We start from the raw sequence: 23,515 nt of genomic DNA, 5'->3' as shown, positions 1-23,515 counted from the left end.
AGCGTTCTGCAGAGCTGGGAAGGAGGTGGGAGCTGTCAGGGCTGTGAGGCAGCCTGCCCAGCCCGAGCAGGGCCTGGACTGGAGTCCGCGCTGCCTGCTGCCCAGGCCGGGGCCCAGTGGGACTGAGTAGAGGGACACTGCAGACCAGACGGGGCCGGGGTCTCCTGCTTCACCCCTGGCATGTGTGCGTGCCGTATGTGTGGACACGCGAGTGTGGGCACGAAGCATTTGTGCCTGTGTGGGCTGTGCCTGTGTGCGCGCGTGCACAACGGAGTGTGCAGCTGCGTGCCCGTGCCTGTGTGTATGTGTGAGTACACACATGCTGTGTGTATAGGTGCACGTGTGCGTGCATGTCTGTGTTTTGGTTTGGGTTCCCCTGGGGCCCTCTGAGACAAGGGTTCGATCCTAGGTAGTTTATTGGGAGCTGATCCCAGGAAGCGCAGCGGGGGAGTAAGGAAGAAGATGGGGACAGGAAGGCAGCCAGCGAGGGACGTGCTTTAAGCCAATTGCCACTGCAGGCGACTGAAGCTCAGTCCTGCTGGGGAGCCCTGAGAGCGTGGAAAATACGACTAGTGTCCTCCCTTCCGGATGCCAGGAAATCTGGGGTTATTTGTCCACCGGCTTCCATCCGTCAGTGGTTGAAGTCACTTTTGGCTTCTCCTGCCTGTGGGCCCAGTATCGCAGAGTCCCCAGGAAGCGGCCCTCGTCGTGGGGAGGCAAATGCCGAAGGGATCTCGGTGGCACCGCCGGGTCTGCTGCCGCTTGGTGGGTGCGGCGGGCGCGGTGATGTGCTGCTCGGGACCCCGCAGGAATGATGGGCTTAGTCCTCCAGCTGCTGCAGGTGCTGTCAGCAATCAGCCTTCAGGGCACACCCCGCTTAGGGGGCAGCTCCAGCTGAAGAGATCTGCCTCGCCTGAGAGTCACAGCCCTTTTCTGGGTGGCCCACATCCAATGACTGATTGATAAGCAGATATAAAGGCCTGGCCCTTCGTCCTACCTTGGGTCAACTCTGAAGGGCATCCTGGATCCAGACCCCACCTTGGGTTGGCCCAGCATCGCAGCCTGGCCTCCCCGCCATTCAGATCGGCCTTCCTCAAATGTTATCCCAAGAGCATCTCCTACTGCTCATACATCATGCGCTAATCTCCGTCTCAGGGGTGCCCAGCCTGTGCAACATGTGTGTCCATAGCTGTGTCTTGCAAGTAGGCACATGTGGGTGCGAGTGTGCCAGCGCCCTCAGTCCAGGCAGGTTCCTGGGGGCCTGGGACCGAGAGCATTTGGTGCTGAGGCTGTGGTCTGAGGCAGACAGAGATGGTTTCCTCCCCATACCACCCGTGAACAACCCCCATAAGGGAGGTATGAGGGACTCTAGAGAGGGCATTGGCAGAATGGGGCTCCTTGGTGACCCCGTACCTTGTGTCCACCCTTGATAGCTCCAGGCAGCTCAGTGGAGCCTCAGTCACCCTGGCTCGCATCCCTTCCACCTGATCTCCAAGGCCTTCGAGTCTAGAAGGGATTTTTCTTCAGCATGGACCTTGCCTTATCTCGCAGAGTCAAATGCACGCCATCACCCTGCATTCAGGCTATTCTGAGCAGAGATGTCCTCCAAGCCAGAGTGCCTTCCCCTTCTCCTAAGTCCCGGATGTGGGCATGTGCTCTCAAGAACATGCTGCTAGGGACCAGGAGCAGTAGGCTTGGGGATGGAGGTCAGTCTTGGGGAAGAAATGGACGCAGGCAAAGGTGGAGGCAGGCGAGGACAGTAAGAGGCCCAGAGGGCACCAGGTGTTACAGAAATGTTTATTACAAGGATAATTATATACAATAATGGGACATTAAAACTGCTGATCCTGGGCCTGTGAGACTTCAGGGGATGCAGGGAATGGAGGGCTGGGTAACGCCTGGGATTAGGGGAGATGGTGGGACAAGTTGGTGGATTCATAGCCCCGAGCTCTGGATGGGGGACGGGAATGACCAGGTCCACAGATTGTGCACGATGAGGTCCATAGCTTGAACTCTGAAAGGCCTGCCCTCACAGTGTGCTCCTCCTGCCTGTCTGGATGTCTCTAGAATTCTGGAGGATTCCTAGAGGTTGAGGGCGTTACGAGCAGCTCTGAGCCGGGGGGCCAGTGAAGAAGCTCCAAGGCTGACCGGGGGTCCAGCATTCAGAGGTGGGAAAACATTACTGGCCTTTGAGACACAGGCCTGACCTTCCTCTTCCTTGAGTTGGTGGAGCCCTCAGTTTGGCTCCAGCCTGGATGTTCTAGGCATAATCCAAACAGCTCTGAACCCGCCTTGGGAGGCTCCTGCCACATCCCTGCCCAGGAATACTAAGGGTCATCCCTTAGTATCCCTTAGATACATTCTCTTCATCTATCTAGACCTTGCTCACCTCCTCTAGGAAGCCTTCCTGGGCTGCTCAGCTGCCATGCCAGGCCTGTGTCCCTCCTCTCATCTCACTCACTACTCAAGGTCTCCTCGCTATGCTCCCACAGGGCTGGGTCTAGGGTCCTGTGCTCAGTGGCTGCTGGGCTCATGGCACTCTCTCTCTCTGTCTACCTGGGATGGTGCCAGCTCAGAGCCCCCCGGGAGGAGCCTAGAAAAGGATGTTGGGGGAACAGGGGCAACACTATTCCAGGGCCCTCCAGGCTTTGTGTCATCTCATCTGCCTTTCGTTCCTGCACAGAGACGCTCCAAGAACCTGCCCTCAGCACAGAGTTTATACGCCCGAGATGTCCCTTCTCTGCCTAGAACCTACACTGTCTTACAAGCCCACAGGAGAGGTAAGCACCCTCCAGAACCCGAAAGACCAAGGGGTCCCTATGTCTCTATGTACTTCCCTCTCGGCTGGCTGAGGTCTGGGCATCATGAGGCAGAGAGTGGAGTTGGGGAAAGTCAGGGTGTCCCAGGTGGAGATGCCTGTGGGCTGCAAGGACTGGGTCAGCTCCTCTTCTCCCCAGGCATCCCCTTCCCTCCCTGTAATCTGTTCTTTCTCTGTGGAGAGGTTAACAGAGTTGGGTAGTGGGGTGCTTGCAGGGCAGGAGACCCTTTAGGAAATAAGCAGAATGGGGAGAGCTCCCAGCTAGAGGGAGGTCCTGCCTGGGTGGCCAGGTGGGCAGCCCTACCCTCTGCTGCTTCCCAACATAGCCTGGGCTGGAGAGTGATGCTCCCAGCCCTGCTTTAGGCTGGTTGCAATAGGCAGGAAGAAGTGAAGGTTGAACCCCTCAGGCTGCAGCCTGGGAGGCCTCCTCCCAATAAGCTAGGCTCATGAGCTGTCTTCAGGGGCCAGGACTTCCCAGAGAGTCTGCTACCCCAAGGCCCCCTGCCTCCTCAGGTCGATCAGGGGAGTCAGGACGCCAGGACTTCTTGGCCACTAGCTGTGGCCATTCTGGGACATGTAAGCTGCCAGGGCTACCACCACGGCCACATAGAGACCAGCCCCGATGGCGATGGAGAGTGTGGCCAGGAATAGGGCCCGGCGGGAGGTGGTGCTGGCCAGGCGGAAGTCCCCCTTGGAGATGGCCTTGCTGGTCTAGGGAGAGAGAGGCGCTGATGAAAGGGAGCATCCCCACGCCCAGCAAAACAGCCCCAGCCCGCCAGGCCCTGACCCCAGGCCCCCCAGAGGAGCGGGGTGGCCAGAGCAGGAGCCCTGGGCCCCACGGGCTCTTACCCCCTGGGAGAAGTAGAAGGCAGCTATGCCCAGTGGCCAGAAGCAGCAGAGCATGGAGAAGATAGTGAGACCCAGGTGGTCCCTGGGAGGCAGCGTAAGGAAGTTGTCTTCGCTTTCACTCTCTGTCGAGGTTGCATCACTCTGCAAAACATGAGTGGGCTCTTGTGACCTGGCCCAGGATCACCCATTGGCAGTGATGTGGGGCAACGGGAAGACCATCTGTTGTTAGTGGGAGTGTGGGCTGGGCTCGGTACTCTCCACCAAAAGCTTTGACAGTGAATGGCCCAGTGATTCCACCCTTAGGAATTTATCACTAGGAAAGAATACAAATATACACGTACCGGAATGTTCATCACAGGATAGTATTTGGGAAAGATCAGAAACAATCTCAACACCCAATGACCAGGAGATTGGGTTAGTAATTGATGCAAGAACCTACAACGGGATACCATGTAACCCTTAAAAATCACCTTGTAGAAAATATTAGATTACGTGGAGCAAAACTGAAATTTGTTGCTTAAAGAGGACTGTAACAGCAACAGCAAAATGGTAATTATGTGAGGTGAAGGATGTGTTAACTAACCTTATTGTGGTAAACATTTTGTAACACGTACATGAATCAAATTATACACCTTAAACAATGTTATATACCAATTATCTCTCGACTGAGCTAGAAAAAAAACAAGAACAAAAAGTGCTATTAAAAAATTAAATATTCATAACCCTTAAAAATTGTGAATCGCTAGGTTGTACACCTACTTACATAATATTGTAAATCAACAGTTGTTCAATAAAAAAGAGACCCTAATGCAGTTAATCTTAAAAAAATTAAATAGCCCAAGCTAGTGTTTCTCCAAGTGTAGATAGCACCCGTGTCAGAAGTGCCTTTTTTTTGGTAACATACAGATTCCTGGACCCCAAGCCAGGCCTACAGAATCTCAGCACCTGGAGGTGAGCCCAAGAATCTGCATTTTAAACACACATACTCACCTCCTCCTCCTCCTCCTCCTGGTCGTCCTCTTGGCCTTGGAGCTCCTCTTGAACCCCGTAGGACACAGTCTGGATGGTGACATCCTCTTCCGCTTGGCCAGGTTCTGTGGACCGCGCCGTAGGCCCAGCGGAGGGCTCCCTGCTCTCTGTGAAGCTGGTTTCGCAGCTGTCTGCCCTGGGCTCCTTGAGCTTGTCCCTCCCCAGGAGGCAGTTGGGCCTGTACCAGGCCTCCACGGCCAGCTGCAGGGATCCTGGGTCCAGGAGCTGGTGGGCGTGAGCAGGCCCAGCACCACCCAGGAGGTAGGAGTAGATCTTCTCCCGGCATGGCCAGGCGGGAGAAGCCTCGGGGTAGGGGTAGGGGCCATGGAGGTGTGCGGGGTTCTGAGGCAGCAGTGGGTTCTGTAGCTCACTCAGACTCTCCATGGTTCTGGGGGCAGCTCTGGGGAGGAGAGCCCCAGAGCCCCAGGACTTGGTGGCCAGCTGAGCAGTCCTCAGAGAGCCTGCTGGGAGAGCAAGACAGACACCGAGGCCGGCATTCTGGGTGCAGGACCGGAAGTGGTGAAGAGCACAGACTCTGCAGTCTGACTTGCTCTAGACCCTGCCTGTACCACCGGCCAGCCGCAGGACCTTGAGTTGGCCACTCAACTCCTCAGAATCTCCGTTTCTTTGTCTGCAGATTAGGGATAGTGGCAGTACTTACCTCATAGAGTTGGTTCATTCATCTATCCATTCAACACATAGTTACTGAGCATCAGCGATGGCCAGGCACTGGACAGATGCTGGGGATGCGATGGTGAGAAGGACGGGAAGCGGGGAGAGGAAGAAAGATGCACACTTTGTCTTCCAGAGCTTACAACTGGTGGAGAAAACGCCTGCCCTGAAGGAGAAGTACAGCAGAGGGTGTGAGAATGTACGATGGATAGAACTGACACAGAGGCGCAGGGGAGGCTTTTGAACTGAGATCTGAAGGAAGAAGATGAGCTGACAAGGTGAGGGGAGGGGGGACACGTTTCACGGAGAGGCCGAATAAAGGATGGTAGGCAAGGGAGCTGAGAGAAGGCTGGTGTGGCTCAGGGTACAGAGAAAGGTGTGAGATGGAGTGCAGGCCCAGACCGTGCAACCCCGTTTAGGCCTAAGGGGCCTTCAGGGATCTTGGCAGGGGTGATAGGATGAGATTTGGGTCCTGAAGCCTTCCTTGTGGCTGTGGGCGGGGGGGGGGGGGGGGGTGCGGCTTGGACTGACTGTGATACCAGTAGGAGGCTTTGCCATGGCTTCAGGTAAGTTGAGGACAACTGGGACTCAACGGTGAGGAGATGGAGAAAAGGGGGCCGGCCTTGGGAGATACTGACAGGACTTGGTGGCAGGTGGGATGTTGGGTTGCCAGAGGATTTGTTCTAGGGTTGGTGGGACCACCGTTAGCTCAGAGCTCGCTACATGCCATGTGCTCACAGAGGTCAGTTCTTCCTGAGGAAGGATGCTTCTCCCCAGGTATGGTCTTAGGGGGATGCACCTTAGGCTAACCTCCCTTATAAGGCAAATTGTGGGATCTGGGGCAGGGCTTCCTGGGTGCTAAGGTGTGGACTTGCACATCCCAGTTGGCAGTGCAGACGCCCTCAGGGGCTGCCTCTTCCTCTTTCAGCCAGCCCCGATCACCTGCAGTGCATTTGGGAAGGGCGCATAGTGGGTGCTCAGGACTGGCTGAAGGAGAAAAAGGCAACTTTTGAGTGTGTCTACAGCAAATCCGTACACACTGTGGGGTGTGGCAGGTAGAAGTGGGGTCTGGAGAGAGAGGAGGGGCGCGCCAGGTGGCCTCAGGAGGCTTGCTGTCTCCCTCCCAGGCACATCATGAAGCTGGTGGGGGCCAGGGTCATGTCTTGCCCTGGATTTATAAACTGGAGGTTGGAGACTCAGTCCTGGCCCTGACACTTTGGGCAAATTTTCATGCCCTTCTGAGTTTCCTCACCTGTACAGTGCAGGTGATAATCCCTGCCCACCACACGAGGTTGTTTTGAGGATCCAAAGAGATGGCCGATATGCAAGTATGTTGTATATTATAAGTCGAGGGGCTGCTATGCTCATTTCTGGGCTTTAGAACTTGTCTTCACCCCCATCTCTGGCCAGGGCCTTTTTTGGCCTTCTGGCTGGTGTTCTGCTAATGGTAAAGGGTGAGATATTTTTGCCCTCCGGACTGGGTTTATCTTCCCCAGTCCTATTCCCTACCAAGAATTCACAGCCAAAGCCTTGCAAAGGCCATTTCTTCTGCCCCGAGAGAAGTGGCTGGATTCTAGAAAGCTGGTTCTTGGGGAGTGTTAAAGACAGAGCATGGCCCCAGAAATAATGCCCAGGGAATGGGACAGAGCGAGGGGAGGAAGAAGGCCAGGCGAGATTGGGGGAGGGCAGTGAGGGAGTGTCCGTGGGAGGCCAGGCTCTCCTGGCTGGGTTGCTATGAGGGCAGAGGGTGGGCTGTTGCCTGCCTCGGGGCAAAGGGTCAAGGAGAGACTGCCCCTGGCTCTGAGGCTCTGAGAGCCTGAGAATTGAGGCCTTGGAGCTGGGGTTCCAAGAATGTCTAACAGAGAATCCTGGAGGGGCGCAAAGAAGAGCATGTGGTCCAGGTGCCCAGCTCTTCACCCAGGGAGGACACAAATGGTGCTGGAGACACTGGACTGCTACGTGCCTGGAGGGCCTGTGGGTGCATTAACCAGCTGTGGCAGAAGTTTCTCCACATATAGGGACTGGGGAAGGGGGGGAGCTTAGGTCACTATTTTCGGGGCTGCTCACAAATGCAGGGGCCTCACTACTTCTCTCTCCTTCCTCTCCAGAAGGCAAACATGCAGGGAGGGAGCCCTTGGACTGTAGTGACGTGGAAGGGCTCCTTCCTGCTGGCGGGGAGCTGGGCACCTAAGGCAGAGGCCTCACAGGGCCACGCTTACGCCTGGGCTCCTTGGGGCATATTCCCAGCAGGTCTAGTCTCTCTAACCCCCAAGGGCAGCTTCGGAGCCCCTGTCACAGCCCGCCTCCACCAGCAGATGTGACCCACAGATGTGGAGCCAAAGGACATGTGACCACAGGCACATGTACTCAGTTAGGTACGCTGAGTTTCCGTTCCTGCTCCGGCCCCATTAGCTTTTTGACCTGGCACAGTTACAGTCAGTTTCTCCATCTGTAACAAGAGGGGTTGGATTAAACAGCCATTGATGTGATGGTGGCACTAATATACCGTGATCCCATAGCCTCAAGGAGCCCCTCAGAAGTGAAATCCCCCCACTCCCTATCTTCTTCAATAGTCAGGAAGAGGTGAGCACACTCAGCACCCAGTGAGTGCAGTTTTCACCTTCCCCACTACGGCCCCTCCAGCAGGTTGAGGGAGGCAAAGGAAAGGCAACACGTCTATTTGCCAAATGGGCCATGGAGCCAAGGAGTTATTGCCCAGCTTCCCACTCCCCCTGGGCTGCCCCCGTCCCGGCCCTGCCCCTGCTCACCTCGCCCACCCTCTGCGCTTCCATCCATGTGGGCCTTTCTGAGGGAGTAGGGCTGGGGAGACCAACCCTAGGGCCCTCGGAACAGATTAATGCGTCATATTCACCCCTGCCCCGTGCTCTGCCTCACCAAGAGGCCAAGCTCTAATCCCCCAGAAGCAAAGGAGGGATACTTGTGTCCAGGAATCAGGCTCTGGAGCTCTGAAGACCATAGGGGCATTTGCAGGGTGCTTGTCCAGGGCAGGCAGGGGTGGCTGTGTCCCAGTTCACCCCCCTGTTCCTACCAGCCACCCTCTCTTGGTCAAAGTACACCCAGCTGAGCCTCGGAAACCCAAGCCACATAGCCTCGCCTGGATCACTGCCCTCCAACCCCCCAACACACACATGCTCTGATGGTGCCTTTAGGCAGAACTTCTCAGCACTTCACGCACAAACATGAAGCGTGCCTTCACCCCGGGTTTTCCACAGTAGGGACGAACTGGAAGCCACCTGAACGTCTGACATTTGGGGACAAGTTAAGTAAATTATGGTGCAACAGCACAGCGGTACAAGGCCTTCAAACAGGTTTGCAAAGAGGAATAACGTGAGAAAGTGCTCTCTGCAGATTCAGCGAGAAGGGAGAAAAGAACACCGTATGTGCACGTAATCTCAACTCTGCCAAAATGTCAACGGTGATTATCTCCAGGGGTGGGAGCACAGGTGCTTCTCATTTTTTTTTTCTTTTGACACCATGTTTTTTCTGTTTTCCACATGCATTTTTTCACGATGAGCATGCACTACTTCTAAACCAGGCAAAAATTAATGGATTTCTTCTGAGCCAAATTATCTAAAATCAGTTTAAAACCTCCCCAGGCTGGGGCATTCCTTCTGAGTTTGGGGGCTGAGCACAGCATGAAAACCTGCCCCCCGCTCCCCCCAGTATGCACAGAGAGGCACGTCACACACACACGCACATACATGCACACACGCAAGTGCATACTCACACCCACACCTCCACCAAGTCAGGGGCTGCAGGACCCGCTCACAGCCAAGCCACGGGTCACGGTTCTCTAACAGGTCATGTTCTTTCCATAACCTGCTAGGGCCACACAAGAGTTCACTGAGCTGACCCTGGGGACCCAGCACCGAGTCCTGGCCAGCAGGGGGTGGTGACTGGGCTCCAGGCCCAGCCTTCTCTGCCCTTGGCCTGACCTGACCTTTGGCCTGTTGCTTAGGGCTGCCTCTCTCTCTCTGTTCCCTGGAATAAGGGACCAGCATTCAATGCAGAGCAATTTTCATCTCCACCTCTGCTGCCTGGTCTCACCTGGACTGCGTGTCCTTCCAAACTGTGTATGGTACTGTGTACATGCACACTTGCTGGTGAACGTGTTCCTCTGTGTGTGTGTGTGTGTGTGTGTGTGTGTGTGTGTGTGCGCACATGTGCATGCACACGTGTGCACTCAGCTCCAGAGGAAAACATGAGATGTCTGGGATTCTGAATGAAAGAAGATTGCTCCAAACGTGTGGTCATGGCTGGAGGTCTGGGCCCCGCAAGAGGAGAAGGAGAGAGGTGCGTCTGTGAAGCCACAGTCCCTGGCTTGTTTCCTTTTGAGCTGAGAAGTGAACTGGGCCCTAAGGTTTTCCATGCCCTGATTTGGGGAAGGAGAGCACAATGACACCTCCCAGACTAGGGACAGGAAACCATCCAGGAATCCACTGGAGTCCAAATACAGCCTCCCACGGGAGTCTGATTGCACTGGAGTCCAGTCATACAGTGTGACAGTAGTTTATCTATAAAATGTATGGAAAGGGTAGAAGGAGAGGAAGGGGTTGATTTTTAACAGCCCAGCTCAACATGACCCTGGGATTCTACTGGGAGAAGAAGAAGAACTTACTTATTGAGCTTTTTGCAACGTGCCAGGAACTGAACAGTTCTAAACGCTCATTTTGACTCTATAATTCTAGTGGGAGAATAACAATAGGACAGAGGGCTTCCTTTCCAGCAGTTGCAGACTAACTTGTGTCACACCAAACCAGCCAATGACAGCTAGAAAAGCTAGGGGAAAATATGAAGGCATTGAAGAATCACCGAGAGAGCATGAACTTGAGGGGTCAAGGGGCCAAGATTCCACAGAAGAGAGAAACATGGTAGTGGTTACATGACTGCAGGTATTTCACAGAACTCACTGAATTGTACACCTGAAACGAGTGACTATTATTGTATGTATATTATACCTCAAAGCTGATATTTTTAAAAACACAAAGACTAAATTTTTAAAACAACGCAATGCAAACTACATGCTACTAATAATCAATGTACCCTAAATATAGAAATACAAAAAAATTCAAATTTAAAGGCTGAAATAATAACACCTCAACACTTACTAAATTCTTACTGTGTTCCAGGCACTGTTCCAAATGGGATGTATTATCTCATTTAATCCTTACAGTAACTCTATGAATCATTATCTCCATTTTACCGATAAAGACATTGAGGCATAAGAAAGTTATAAATGCCCACAGGCACACAGCTGGTGAGTGGTGAGCTGGGCATGGACCCTGGAAGTCTGACTCAAGAGCCACTGTGCTCTGGTGTCATCATATGTCAGCTGCCGTCTATTGAGTGCTTGCTGGGTTTGAACACCATGCCAAGTACTTCAAATGCAGTATCTCATTGAATCCATCCCTTTTCACATGGCTGGGGAGGATGCGACTCAGAGAGGTTAAATAGGCTTTCTGAGAACACACAGCTGGAGAGTGACAGAGCCCCATTTGACCCAGGCCTGTCTGATCAGAGCTCATGCTGGCCTGAACAGCATCAAGTTCAGGATTAGCTGTGGGCGTCCGGCTTAGAGGAAGTGTTTTTCATGCACTGCCTGGTGGGCTCTGAAATGTCTGGGAAGAGGCACCATGAATACTGTTAAAAAGAGACCACAGGAGCAGTGGTTAAGAATCCGCCTGCCAGTGCAGGGGACATGGGTTCGAGCCCTGGTCCGGGAAGATCCCACATGCCGCGGAGCAACTAAGCCCGTGTGCCACAACTACTGAGCCTGTGCTCTAGAGCCCACAAGCCACAATTACTGAAGCCGGCGCGCCTAGAGCCCGTGCTTCACAACAAGAGAAGCCACCGCAATGAGAAGCCAGTGCACTGCAACAAAGAGTAGCCCCTGCTCACCACAACTAGAGAAAGCCCGCGAGCAGCAACAAAGAACCAACATGACCATAAATAAATAAATAAATAAATAAAAGAGAGAGACCACAGGGACAGTGTGATGTGGGACCAGGAGGATGGGGACAGTCCTCATCAGAAGCCTGTAAAATTATAACAGCTACTATTTACTGCATCCTCACACGAGCCCCGTGTTTCACACACTTTATCTCAAAACTGTACAACAATTCATGAAATTGGCTATTATTACTTCTCATTTTTCAGATGAGGAAACTGAGGCTCAGAAAAGTTAAGTAACTTGCCCAAGATTAAACAGTGACAGACCTTGGATTTGAACCTAGGTTTAACTGAGTCCAAATCCTGGCCTTTCATTTACCACACATTTTCGAGCCTACCCGTGTGTAGAGGGTTGTGATAGATGGTGTGGGTGTGGCATGGTGAAGACTTGGTCTTGAATGGGTTAAAACCAGGGCCTTCGTGAAGGGAATGGGAAATGGGAGCTTTAAGAAAAGATTAAGAGATTTGTGGTGATTTAGCAGCCCAGAGATGGCTGCCTAGATAACTTCAAGGTCTGGATTCAGATAAATACAGAGTTTTTGTGAGGGAGCTCAACCTCTGACCACTATCTCTCAGTGCAGCAAGAGAGATTGCTTCTAAGCTGTAGGATAAAAGCCAGAACTTCCTAGCAGGGCAGAAGATTAAATAGAAATGATTACAATCCAGGGAAGAGGTGCTGTCTTTAAGAACAGGTGCTAGACTATCTTCCAGGCAGATAGTATGTAAACCGTTCTGTAAACTGCGAAGTGCTGTGACTTCGGTGGCTGTTTGCAGGTGGCTTAGGGCTGGATTTGATGATTTCTGGCCTGTAAGCAAGAGAGCCCCCAGGCCAGCTTTGGAGTCATGGTTGCAGCTTGTTGCATCTCACAGTAAAGAGAGCAAGAGTCGGGGGTCGGGGTTAGGTTGGAAGGCAGCAGAGTTGAGGGAAAATGGGGAATTCAGCTTTCTTTGCTTCAGCTGCCTCCTCAGGAAGCTTACGCAATGGATTATCCTTTCTCTCTCCTCTGTCTTCAAAGGCTCCAAACTCCTGATCCTTCCTGTTGGCACTTAAACATACTGCTGTTCCCCTGGCTTAAAAACGTGATAACTGTGAAACCCGACTGCCAATCCTTTCCTCCCATCGAGAGGCAGGGGTCTATGTCCCTCCTGTCTAATCTGAGTGGGCTTGGGACTGCTTCCACCACAGAGCCCAGCAAAAGTGATGCTATGAGACTTCAGAGGCCGGGTTATAAAAGGCCATGCAGCCTTCACCTTGTTCGCTAGACTACTCACTCTTGGGACCCTGAGCTGCTGTGGATTACTCTGAGGCCGTCATGCTGGAGGGGCTGTGTGTGTAATGCTCTGGTCGGTGAAGCCTGCTGAGCCCAGCCTTCTGGCCATCCCCAAGATGCCAGACATGAGTGAAGCCATCTTGGACTCTTCAAACCAGCCCATCTGTCCTCTGAATACCACAGGGTGACCTCTGTCCATGCCACATGGAGTGGTATAATCACATAGCTCAAACCTGCATGAATTTCTGACCCTAAACATTGTGAGATATAATAAAATGTCCATTGTTTTAGCCACTAAATTTTGGGGTAGTTAGGCAGGAATAGATAACTGGAACATCTGTCCTCAGTGCCACTTCCCCCCTTCAGCTCCTGTCCTCTCCCTCTCCTTTACCTCACAGCTGCACTGCTCAGAAGCATTGTCTCCGTGCACATCAGAATACTTCAGCTCTCAGCTCAGAAGTCACCTCCTTAGGGAGGTCACCCCTCCATCCTCAGCCTAGGTTTAGGTTGCCTGGTTATCTGCTCTCCAGGCTCCAGCTCTTCCTCTCCAAGAGCTTATCACAGTCTCCATATATGTGTGATTCCTTGATTAGTGTCTTTCTCCCTCACCAGAGCTCGTGAGCTTCAAGAGGGTGGGGAGTGTGTCTGTCCCTCATATTTGCAGCCCCTTTTCCGGCACAGAGTAGGCATTCCATAAACAGTTGATTTCATGAATGAGTGAATGAATTAGTGAATGAATGAGCTAGGTGTGCTGAGTCTCCTCCTTAAGAAAGTACTTTCCAGTACTGGGATGGGTGGAGCACATCTGGCTGGGGCACATTTAGTTCTGCACAACAAACATTTCTTAAGCAATTCAGACCAGTTCTTGGAATGCAAAAATAAACCAGAAGTGGTACCTGTTTTGAGGAGTAGTGGAGAATACAGACTAGCAAATACAAAGTTTCAATGCCATGGAGTAAGCTGTGCTAGCAGTCCATGGAGTATTATGTGTGACCTGATGTGGGACTCCTGTCTTGAGATGGGAGTGGATGTGATGGTGGGAACTCGGAAAAGGCTTTCACAGCAGGTGACACGTGAACTGAGTCTTGAAGAAAAAAATGAGTCATTAGGTAAGACAATGAGAGAAGAGCATTTCCAGCAGAGGAAACAGGACAGAGGCATGGGGTGGTGTTATAGAGGGGAAACCAGGTGGCTTGGTATTGATGGAATCAAGCAAGAGAGGTGGGAAGGCTTCCTATTCCTTGCAGAGAAGCTTTTTTCTTTGGGCAGTGGGGAGCCAATGATAGTTGTAGCAAGGAAGTGATACGGTCATACCCATGTTTTAGGCAGAGCACTCTGGGTGGCAGCAGAAAGGATTTGAAGAGTGTGAAAATGGAAGTCCTGTTAAGAGAATATTGTAAAAATGCAGACAGGAGAGGATGAGGATCTGAACCTGATCTATAGCAAAATGGATGGAGATGAAGGGTCATACCTGAGGAGTAGTTAGGAGGCTAAATGAATAGGACTTTGAGACTAACTATAAGTGAGGGAGAGGTAGGAGCAAGAATGACTCCCAGGTTCTGGGTTTTTTTTTTGACTAAGTAGAAGGTGATGCCACCAACTTAGGCAAAAAATCTAGGGGGAAGCTGTTGGTTCAAGAAGGCAGCCTGAGCACAAATGACCACCTCTTCTCCCTCGTAAGTTTCCATGAAAATGACAGGACATATATTTTCAAAAGAATAAAATCACAACAAAACTGGAAAACAGAAAAGAATGATATCAGTGGATCAGAAGCACAGAGGAATTTCTAGGAGATAAAGAACAGATAAGATTCTCTGGTGAAGAAATCAGTACAGAGACACTCACAGTCCCAAACACCGGAAGTAAGAACAATTCCTGTTCAAAGGAGAGGCCTGTTAGGGAAACAAACTTACCCAGCTTCGGAGGATTATGGAAAACAGCTACATGAAAATAAAAGAGAAAGATTAAATAAACAAATAGAAAATTGACCCAATAAGATTCCCAAATCATTCAAGCTATAGAAAAGATATTAAAAATCTTTTTCAATTCATGTCCTTAGAAAGATATAAGAGCACATTGCATCCATAAAAGAAAAACAGTCTGCTATGAAAAAGGAGCAAAGAACAAAGAAGTATTTTTGAAATTGAAAATAATTGTCTAAATTTTCAAAAATTCAGTGGAGAAGCTGGATAATAGAATGGTCACAGTTAAAGATTAACTTTTTTTGTTTGTTTTTTGTTTTGTTTTGCGGTACGCGGGCCTCTCACTGTGTGGCCTCTCCCGTTGTGGAGCACAGGCTCCGGACGCGCAAGCTCAGCGGCCATGGCTCACGGGCCCAGCAGCTCCGCGGCATGTGGGATCTTCCCGGACGGGGACACGAACCCGTGTCCCCTGCATCGGCAGGCAGACTTTCAACCACTGCACCACCAGGGAAGCCCAAAGACTAACTTTTTAATGTAAAAGAAAAAGTTAATGAAATCTCCCAAGACATAAAGCAAAAAGACAAAAAGATGGAAGATATGCAAGTTAAGAGACATGGAAGAGAGTCCCAGGAGATCGAACATCCATCTAACAGGAGTGTCAGAAAGACAGAACAGAGACGCTGGAGGAGAAAAATAGTAAATAAAGAAGTAAAAGCAGAACGTGTTTCCTGAGCTGAAAAATAAAAAAGCATATTTAGATTGAAACGGGTCATCAAGCACCAAGCTGGAAAAATGAAACACACACACACACACACACACACACACACGCAAATGGAAGAATACGTGTTTGAGTTTGGTTTTAAAGTGCCTTTGGGATATAAGAGTAGAAACTCCACCTGGCAATTGATGTATAGAGTTGAAGCCCTGGGTGCTGGTCAGGGCTGGAGAGAGATTTGAGAATGATTGAAGGACATGTGGAGAGTGAGGAGAAGAGGGCTGAGGGGGAAACCCAGGGAAGAGAGAGAAACAGCTGGAACACTTCTCAGCTCCAATGGGAAGCTTCTCAGTTGCTCTTTTCCCGGGAACATCAGTCCACCCTCTTTTTTATCCACTGCCACCCTGGGCTCCTATAGGCTGGACTGGCCTCTCCTTCAGAGCAAAAGCTGCTTGCCTGGGGGGTGGGTTTGTGGCTGAGAAAGGTGAAAATTGCTGGGAGAATTGGGTGGTGACACCACTACTCAAATTAGTCCATTTTCAGGTGGAAATCAGATCATTATTCTTGCTGAAACAACCTGTCTCCCCACTGAAGCAGCTCATTCTCAACCACTTAGAATCAAATAGTGCATCTAATGGTGGAAGATAACACATCTAGCACTGGGCCCTCACTCCCTGCTTGGTTTGCTTGGGGCAGGGTGGTAGGGGAGCTGCAGGAAGGAGGGAGAGAGAGTAAAGGAGGAGGCAAGAGAAGAGAGGACCTGGATACAAAGAGCAGGAATGAGATCAGTCCTTAGTGTCCCCTGGCTTGTAGCAGAGGGGGCCTTGCTCCAGGCAGGCTGTCCACCGAGCCCCTAAGAAGGGAAGGAGGTTGTAAAGTGCCAAAGGTTTAGAGATCTGGGATGTTTCTTCTTCCCAAATTGAAGCCTGTTCCTTCTGCTTTTTTCTCCCTGGAATGGTGTACTTTAGGGCTGGAAGTCCCTTGAGGACGCACAGATGAATTGGCCTTTTGAACCAGAAGGTAATTAATAACGTACAGATTTCTCCAGATATTCTCTGCCTCTGTCATTTTGTGTGTGCTACCAGGGGAAGGGGCCTGCATGTGAATATTTCAGTTTCAATCTCTTTCTTCACACACACATACACACACACACACCATTTCTTAATGACCATGTCTCATTGATTTCTTCCTCTTCCTCAGATCTCCCTGCCACCCACCCCCCCTCCACCCCAAGCTCCAGATAACTGAGATCAACAAGTCACGTGCCAGGGTTGACTCTCTTCTTCCCTTTGAGGCCTTGTGAAGAGGGTCAGAATGGGAGCCTCGGTAGGGAGGGGGCTGGAGGGGAAGATAAGAAGTAGCCAGTGGGTAGTTTTCCCCGGCTGGGAGAGGAGCCAGATGTGTCTGCCTGGGTGACCAGAGGTGCCCTGCACCCTGACAGCTCTGGGGGTGGGAAGTCTATCCAGACAGCTGCAGAAGAAGGGGTGCTGTACTGTTCTAGTCCCCGCAGCAGGCCAGCGCCCTGACAGACCAGTCTCGCAGAAAATAAAGCCCCTTTCTATGCTTTCTGCTGCCACCGTTGCCATCACTTTGTTATGAGGGTTAGTGACTGTCCATTAACTCCGGAGAGCTGAGAGCTGATCCTTGCTGCACCAACAGCTGGGAGCCAGAAAGTGCTGACATGGGGGAGGGGCTGATTCCCCCACCCTGGCTGGGCGTTTGCAGGGTAAGTCCGGGAGGTCACTGGCATGGCTTACTCAGCTCTACCCAAGTGCCAATTAGCTAAGGTTTTTCTGAACATCACTGGGCCTGCTGCAGTTGAGGAAAATTATTGTCAGAGAAGATCATTTTGTTTTTAAATTTAAAAACTCTCCCCAGGGATGGATCTTTCCAGACTGTGCCCATCTCTAGTCTTCTTAGGAGGAGGAAGCAGCCCTCGGAGGAAATGGCCTAGGACTGGGTCCCTGGCCCTTGGCTACTCACAGTGATGTTCTGGGGGGAGTGCTTTCCTGGCCTCTTGGCTTGGAGGCAGGGACCCTCCCAGCTCAGCAACTGTACACCCTCATGACTTTCTCAGGGAAATAAGGAAGAGAGGGGAATCTGAAGAAAACACCAAAACGATATGTGGCCTTTTCTGGTTCCTTTGTTCCCTTCTACTCCATTAATAAAATCTAATTCTTTACTGAGAGGATATAACTTACTCTCCAAACCAGGTTAATAAAGCTGGTATTCTGTGTTCAAGGAGAACTGAGGGATTTGTGGCCTTGGCCCTCAGAGAGCCCCACAGAACATCAAGGCTTAGAATCTTAAAATTCATCTAGCTCAACCCTCTTCTTTTACAGATGAGAAAACTGAAGCCCACAGAGGGGAAGGGAGCTGTCTGAGACAGTCAGTGGCAGATCTGGGACCAGAACACAGGGCTGTTGACTTCCAGTCAAATGCTTTTGTTCTGAGATATTTTAAAACTTCACTCTCTTATTTTACACCCAATTACTGAGTCCTTACTATCTTCCAGGTGCTATGGGGGAGGGGAGGTGTGGAGGAAAGCAAAGAGATGAAAACAACACAACCCTTGCCTTCAAGGAGCTGTTTCCCTAGATCTGTGATTCTTGGGAAAAAAACAAAACAAAACAAAACAAAACTGTGAGTCAGACTCTCACCCTATATTGTCTTCTATAGGTGATGATGGAAGAGGAGAAGGGGAGGGAACCCTTTGGGCTCCTCAAGATTTATAAGTTGAGCTTCACTTACTCTGGTGCCCCAGGAAGGCCAAGGACAAAGAAAGCCATGGCCGGGCTGGGAGAAAATGGGGTAAGGGTGGCAATGATCAGGTCTCCGCCAGCAGGCCTGACTGGTGGATGGGGACAGTGACAGCAGCTCACACTTGTATGGTGGCATACAGTTGACAAGGCTTCAGTCATGGGCGTTGTTTCATTGACTCCTAAGGCAGTTCCCTGAGGTGAACAGAGCAGCTACCTTATCGCCACTTTAGGTATGAGGAAACTGAGGTTCAGAGAGCTCAGGTAACTGGCCTAAAGCCAGTAAGTGCCAGCGCCCAGCTAGGAACTCCTAGTTTAGTGCTCTTTCTACGATTGACAGTGGAGAAGTTGTGCTGGGTGGAGAGGATGGGGATAAAGCAGTGGTCAGCCACAGCGCGAGGCCAGTCTTCCTCTACGCAGTTTTATTTTGCTCACTACGTTCTGCCACTCAGAGAACTCTGCTCTGAAGAAATGGAAGCACTTTGCAGGCCTGAATGAGCTCATTCAGCATGCTCTTGCCAGAAAGAGGGAGGACTCCAAATGGAGGTCTGTCTAGGGTCACCAGTGTTCAGTCACATAATAGAAAACTGGACTCAGGTTCCCCAGCTCTGCCCTCACACACCAAGCAGCGTGTTGCAAAACCAGCCTCCTTCCATGAGAGTCCAGAGGGCCACAGGAAAAAAACTGAGGTATCTTCTGGTACCTCCCTCCTCTGGAGAAATGGGCCTGGCCCATCCCTTGGCCCAAGGGCCGTTTGAGGGCAAAGAAATGTTGAGGCAGAGGGACCAGAGCCACCCAGTCACCCTTATGAACAGGCTTGGAGGAGGAGAGGGGAGATTAGTGAAGCTGACTCAGATTTCCCTAGTGTCGCAGAGCCCTGGTGGGGACTGGGGTACCAGGAGTCCAAGAGACTCTCATCAGTTCCTTGTGAGCAGGGTGTCTCAGAGCTGCCCGAGGTCGGGGTCAAGGCCTGGCGGTGTAGGGTCAGGGTACCCAGGTGCATGGCTGGACTCCAGTCCCTCAGGCCCCTCCCAGCTTCTCCAGCCTGTAGGGGGAAGGGTAAGAATGGACTTGGCGCTATCTCGGGCCGCCAGCAGGAAGTCAGAGCCCCCATCGCTGAGAGGGGTCCCACTGCCCTCCCCAGCTCAATATCGCCTAGGCGCCTAGCTGTGCGCTCCCGCTGCGCCCCCAGACGGCTCCTTACCTGTCCCGCAGAGGGCAGTCCCACCTCCTCCGCGGGGCTTGGGGGGCCCGGCATGAGCCGGTGAGCGACGGCGCCCCCGCCTCGCGGCTTCGGTGAAGCTCCCAGAAGGTCGCCTCTGCTCCCGGCCCCGGGTCCCTGCCGCTGCTGCCGCCGCCGCCTCTTCAGCACCGCGGACAGCTTCCTCCCGCCACCCGCCGCCGCCGCCGCCGCAGCCCGCCCAGCCCGGCGCGGTCCCGGGAGCCCCGCATCCTGACTCGGCCCCGCCGCCGCCGCGCAGCCCTCAGCCCGGCCCGAGGCGGCTCCGCGCCGACTTGGGAGAGCAGCGAGGACGGTCCCCCGCCTCCCCGCCTCCCTCCGCCGCCGCCGCCTCTCTCTCGCCTCCGTGCTCCGTGCTCCCTTCTACGCTCCGGAATCAGCCCACCAGGCACTCCGGACCTGCTCTGGGGCGGGGCGGTGCGGGGCGGGGCGGGAAGTCGGGGGAGCCTAGAGGAGGCAGCGGAGCGATGGGCGCGCAGCTGGAACTGGCGTCTCTGGTTCCTGGGGCCGAGCCTCCTTTCCCGGCCCTTTTCCTCACCCTGCTTCCGCATTCCCCCAGAAGCGATGGGCGGTACTCCCATTTTGGAGCCCCTAGGCACCCAAGCCCGGAGTTTAAACATTGATCTGCCCTAAAAAGAAAAACAAGCAAACAAAAACCACTTATTGAGCACCTACTATGTACCCGACACTACGCCGGGTTTTAATGTTTTTAACCAATATTATCTTACATTTAATTTTCTTAACAACGCTATGAGGCTATATATATATATATATATATTTTTTTCCTTTTTCTATTTTACACATGAAGACGCCAGGCTCATAGAGATTAAATCTCTTAATTTAGAGATAACAGTGCTGTGCTGGGAAGTGCACAGGCTTTAACGACTGTGGGCCTGAGATTTGGTCCTAGGGTCTCTCTTATTAACTATATAACTTTGAATAAGTTATTTAATTTCTCAAAGGCTTGAGTTTCTCCTTAGCAAAGTGGGGGAGCTGAATTACCTCATAGGGGTCATATGAGGACAAAGTGAGATGGCATGTGTGACACATTGGCCCCAAATAGGCCCTCAGTGGGTGAGTGTTCCGTCAGTTCTCCCAGAGTGGTACCTGATATCCTCAGATATCAGCCAGAGTTTCCGGTTGCTTTGTCTCCCTGACTGTGTTGCTCTTTATCACCACCCCCCACTCCCCCACCATCAGTTTCCATTTTTTAAGTACGGAGGTATCCTCATCTTGAGTGTTAGGAGTGGATGAGGCTATTTTTTTTACAAGGTTGAGTCTCACCATAGTACCAGGAGGTTGGGAAAGGAGAGGAGTCTCATTTTCTGAAGGTAAATAGGGGCCTGCAAAGTAAACCCCAGAGCAAGCTGAAGCTGGGACTGGGGATGGAAGGAGGCACTGAGAACCAGGCTCTGGCAGTGGGAGTCCTCCCTCCCCCATCCAAAGATACCATAGCACACTGAATGGTGGTCTCTGGGACACTCCCACATGACATGGAGTATCTGGACCAGTTCCATTTAGCTCCTAGCATGCACTATAGGAGCCAAGAGCCCCCATCATGGAGCTTGGGTCTCCTTCTCTTCAGCGCTGGGCAGAGAACCCCCTAAGCCTTGTGGTCTGTCTCAGAGTTGATATTGGTGTTTAACCTGCTGGGTGTTGAATATATTCTTGCTTTTCTTGCCTCTGCCCCATCAGAGTGGAAGCCCCAAGACAGGCTCTTGGACCACTCAACCTGAGGCCCATATAGCATCTGTACAGACATCCCCCACCCCCACACAAGACACTGTCCCTTGAGTCTATGTGTCCTCTTGCACCTTTACTCCCCTCTGTCCTCCCTTTCACAGGGGATCATGGTCCCCTACTTGGCCTTTGCCTCCCTCTGCTTTTCCCCTCCCTACCCTGGCTTTGCTCCACATCTGGGCTGCATACCGAATTACTAATCAAAAGGATAGTAAAAAAGCCAGTGAAGCAAAAGCTGCATATAAATTCTAAATACTAATGTTGATAATTATATGCTGTCGCCTGGAGGGAAAACTGAAGTGAGGCCATTGGTGTTGTGTCAAGGGCCCTGGTCTCTGGCCCACCAAGAGCCCTGAGTTCTAGTCTGCTCTTTGTCACAAATTGGCTGTGAGAACTTAGGCAGTTGCCTAATCTCCCTGGGCCATTTCTTCTTCAGGACTATAAGCCTCTTCAGTAGCTTTGAAGGAAGTGTAAGGGCCATCAGCACCATGTGAAACTTGTGACAGAGAACGGTGGGCCAATGCACCAGTACGAGTTTGTTTTAGGGAAATTACCTTTTATCCTTCACAAGATATAGGAGGCAGCTCAGGAACTGAAGCATCTACAGTTGTGCCAAGTTTCCATTCCATTCACCATTCCCTTCCTTTCTTTCTCCCTCCCTTTCTCCATTGAGCATTTTCTGCTATGTAATGAAAGTCAGCTCCCCTGCTAGACTCTGAAAATACGAAGTGTGTCCTTGGAGGAGCTGCCATGAAGGGTGGTGGGGTAGCTAGACATGTTAACCAGCAATTCCAACACATCAAGATAAATACTCTCATAAGGTAAGTAAAAAGTACACAGAGAAGGAAATGATTAGCCCTATCTGGGGAAGTCCCAGGAGGCTTCCTGGAGGAGGTGACATTTGAGCTGAGTTTTATTAAAGCATGAGACATTCCTCAGGCAGCCCAGGAGAGGAGGAAATTCGGTATAGAAAGGCTGGAGTGAAGAGATGAGGCTGGAGAACTGATGAGGAAGCTATAGCAGAGTCCAGGAAAGAAATGGTGAGAACATGAATAAGGCAGAGTCCACAGGATGGGGAGCAGGGGATGGGTTTGAGACACTTCTGGGGGAGAACACAGTGGAGAGATTGGTTGTGGGGAAGGGAGTAGGGCATCAAGGATAATGCTGAGGCCTCCTGCTTCTGGGAAGTTGATGCTACCTACAAGAGGGCCCTGGGAGGGAAGCAAGCAAACTCTGCTTACCCTGGGTAATGCTACTGAGTGCCATAAATCCCTCAGTTTCTAGGCTTTTATACTGTCTGTTTCAATTTTATTCTTTTTTTAGTTCCTAGGAAATTTTCTTAATCCCCGTGCCCCAAATCCCATCTTATCTTTTTTTTTCGGTACGCGGGCCTCTTACTGCTGTGGCCTCTCCCGTTGCGGAGCACAGGCTCCGGACGTGCAGGCTCAGTGGCCATGGCTCACGGGCCCAGCCGCTCCGCGGCATGTGGGATCTTCCCAGACCGGGGCACGAACCCACATCCCCTGCATCGGCAGGCGGACTCTCAACCACTGCGCCAACAGCGAAGCCCCCCATCTTATCTTGATTGTCCTAGTGGAAAAGGGAAAGGTTCAGGCTTGGAACAGGAGAGGTCAGTGGGGCAGAGCAGCCCTGGAAGCCTTCCTGGAGGAAGCAGCAGGTAACCTAGCTGGGACCAGAGCAAGGGATAGAGTAGGCACTGGGTGAAAACCTTGGAAGAGATGACTTCACGTCCTGTTCACCTCTCTGACATTCCCCAAACAGAAAAGCGTGATGGGCTCCATTTCTGTTGGAATTAGCTCTGGTTGTTAATCTCTTTCCACCTGGGGACTTTTCCTTCATAAGCTCTGTCATGCACAAACTCTTAGCTCTTTCTACAAGGGGTTGATTTGCTCACAGCGTTCCCTAAGGAATGTAAATCACCACTAAGTGTGGGGAGATCTGCTTTGTCCGCTACATCAATAGGCTGCATATTGGAAGAGATGCTCCCCATAAGGAAGAAGGCAAACCCCACCCCCATCCCAGTGAGCTCAGTCCAAGTCAAGCTCATGTTCAAGGCTACATGGCTGAGACCCACAAACCCTGGACTGGGGTGGGGTGGTGATAGGGAGACAAGCTGGCAGGTGCAGGGACAAGGAGGCCTTTGGGCTGCTCACCAGCCGAATCCTGTTCCCGTGGACACGGCTCCAAGGATGGGTTCATTTCTGGGTATAAGCATAACTCTGAACTCAAGAGGGAGCACTGGAGATCTTCCCTGCTTCTGAGTCAGACCCTCTGTTAGAGGCAGACCTTCCTCCCCATCCCTCACCACCAACAGGGTGTGTAGTCTGTTTCTTTTATTATCATTAATGTTATTTATTTATTTTTGGCTGCGTTGGGTCTTCGTTGCTGCGCACGGGCTTTCTCTAGTTGCGGCGAGCGGGGGCTACTCTTTGTTGCGGTGCATGGGCTTCTCATTGCGGTGGCTTCTCTTGTTGTGGATCATGGGCTCTAGGCACGCGGGCTTCAGTAG

The 23,515-nt window shown here is 51.8% G+C and overlaps 1 protein-coding gene across 3 annotated transcripts; it reads right to left on the bottom strand.

Moving 5' to 3' along the window:
* Positions 1-1,783: 1,783 nt before the first annotated feature.
* On the bottom strand, positions 1,784-19,741 carry SYNDIG1L (synapse differentiation inducing 1 like). 3 transcript variants are annotated; one of them, XM_067730237.1, is made up of 5 exons: positions 19,210-19,741; positions 5,358-5,534; positions 4,658-5,157; positions 3,668-3,808; positions 1,784-3,529 (listed from the first exon to the last, which is right to left on the bottom strand). In XM_067730237.1, the coding sequence occupies exons 3-5, from the start codon at positions 5,078-5,080 to the stop codon at positions 3,371-3,373; spliced, it is 723 nt and encodes a 240-aa protein (XP_067586338.1). In that variant the 5' UTR covers positions 5,081-5,157; positions 5,358-5,534; positions 19,210-19,741; the 3' UTR covers positions 1,784-3,370. The 3 variants fall into 3 exon arrangements, with proteins under 3 accessions (XP_067586338.1, XP_067586327.1, XP_067586332.1); XM_067730226.1 differs by having other exon boundaries at positions 4,658-5,160; positions 19,210-19,740; XM_067730231.1 differs by having other exon boundaries at positions 4,658-5,534.
* Between the last annotated feature and the right edge of the window lie 3,774 nt (positions 19,742-23,515).

This window comes from Pseudorca crassidens, chromosome 1, assembly GCF_039906515.1.
Source record: "Pseudorca crassidens isolate mPseCra1 chromosome 1, mPseCra1.hap1, whole genome shotgun sequence".
In the NCBI taxonomy this organism is placed as follows: Eukaryota; Metazoa; Chordata; class Mammalia; order Artiodactyla; family Delphinidae; genus Pseudorca; species Pseudorca crassidens.
Note: the sequence above shows the minus strand (reverse complement) of the source record. Positions and strands in the feature narration are given on the sequence as shown.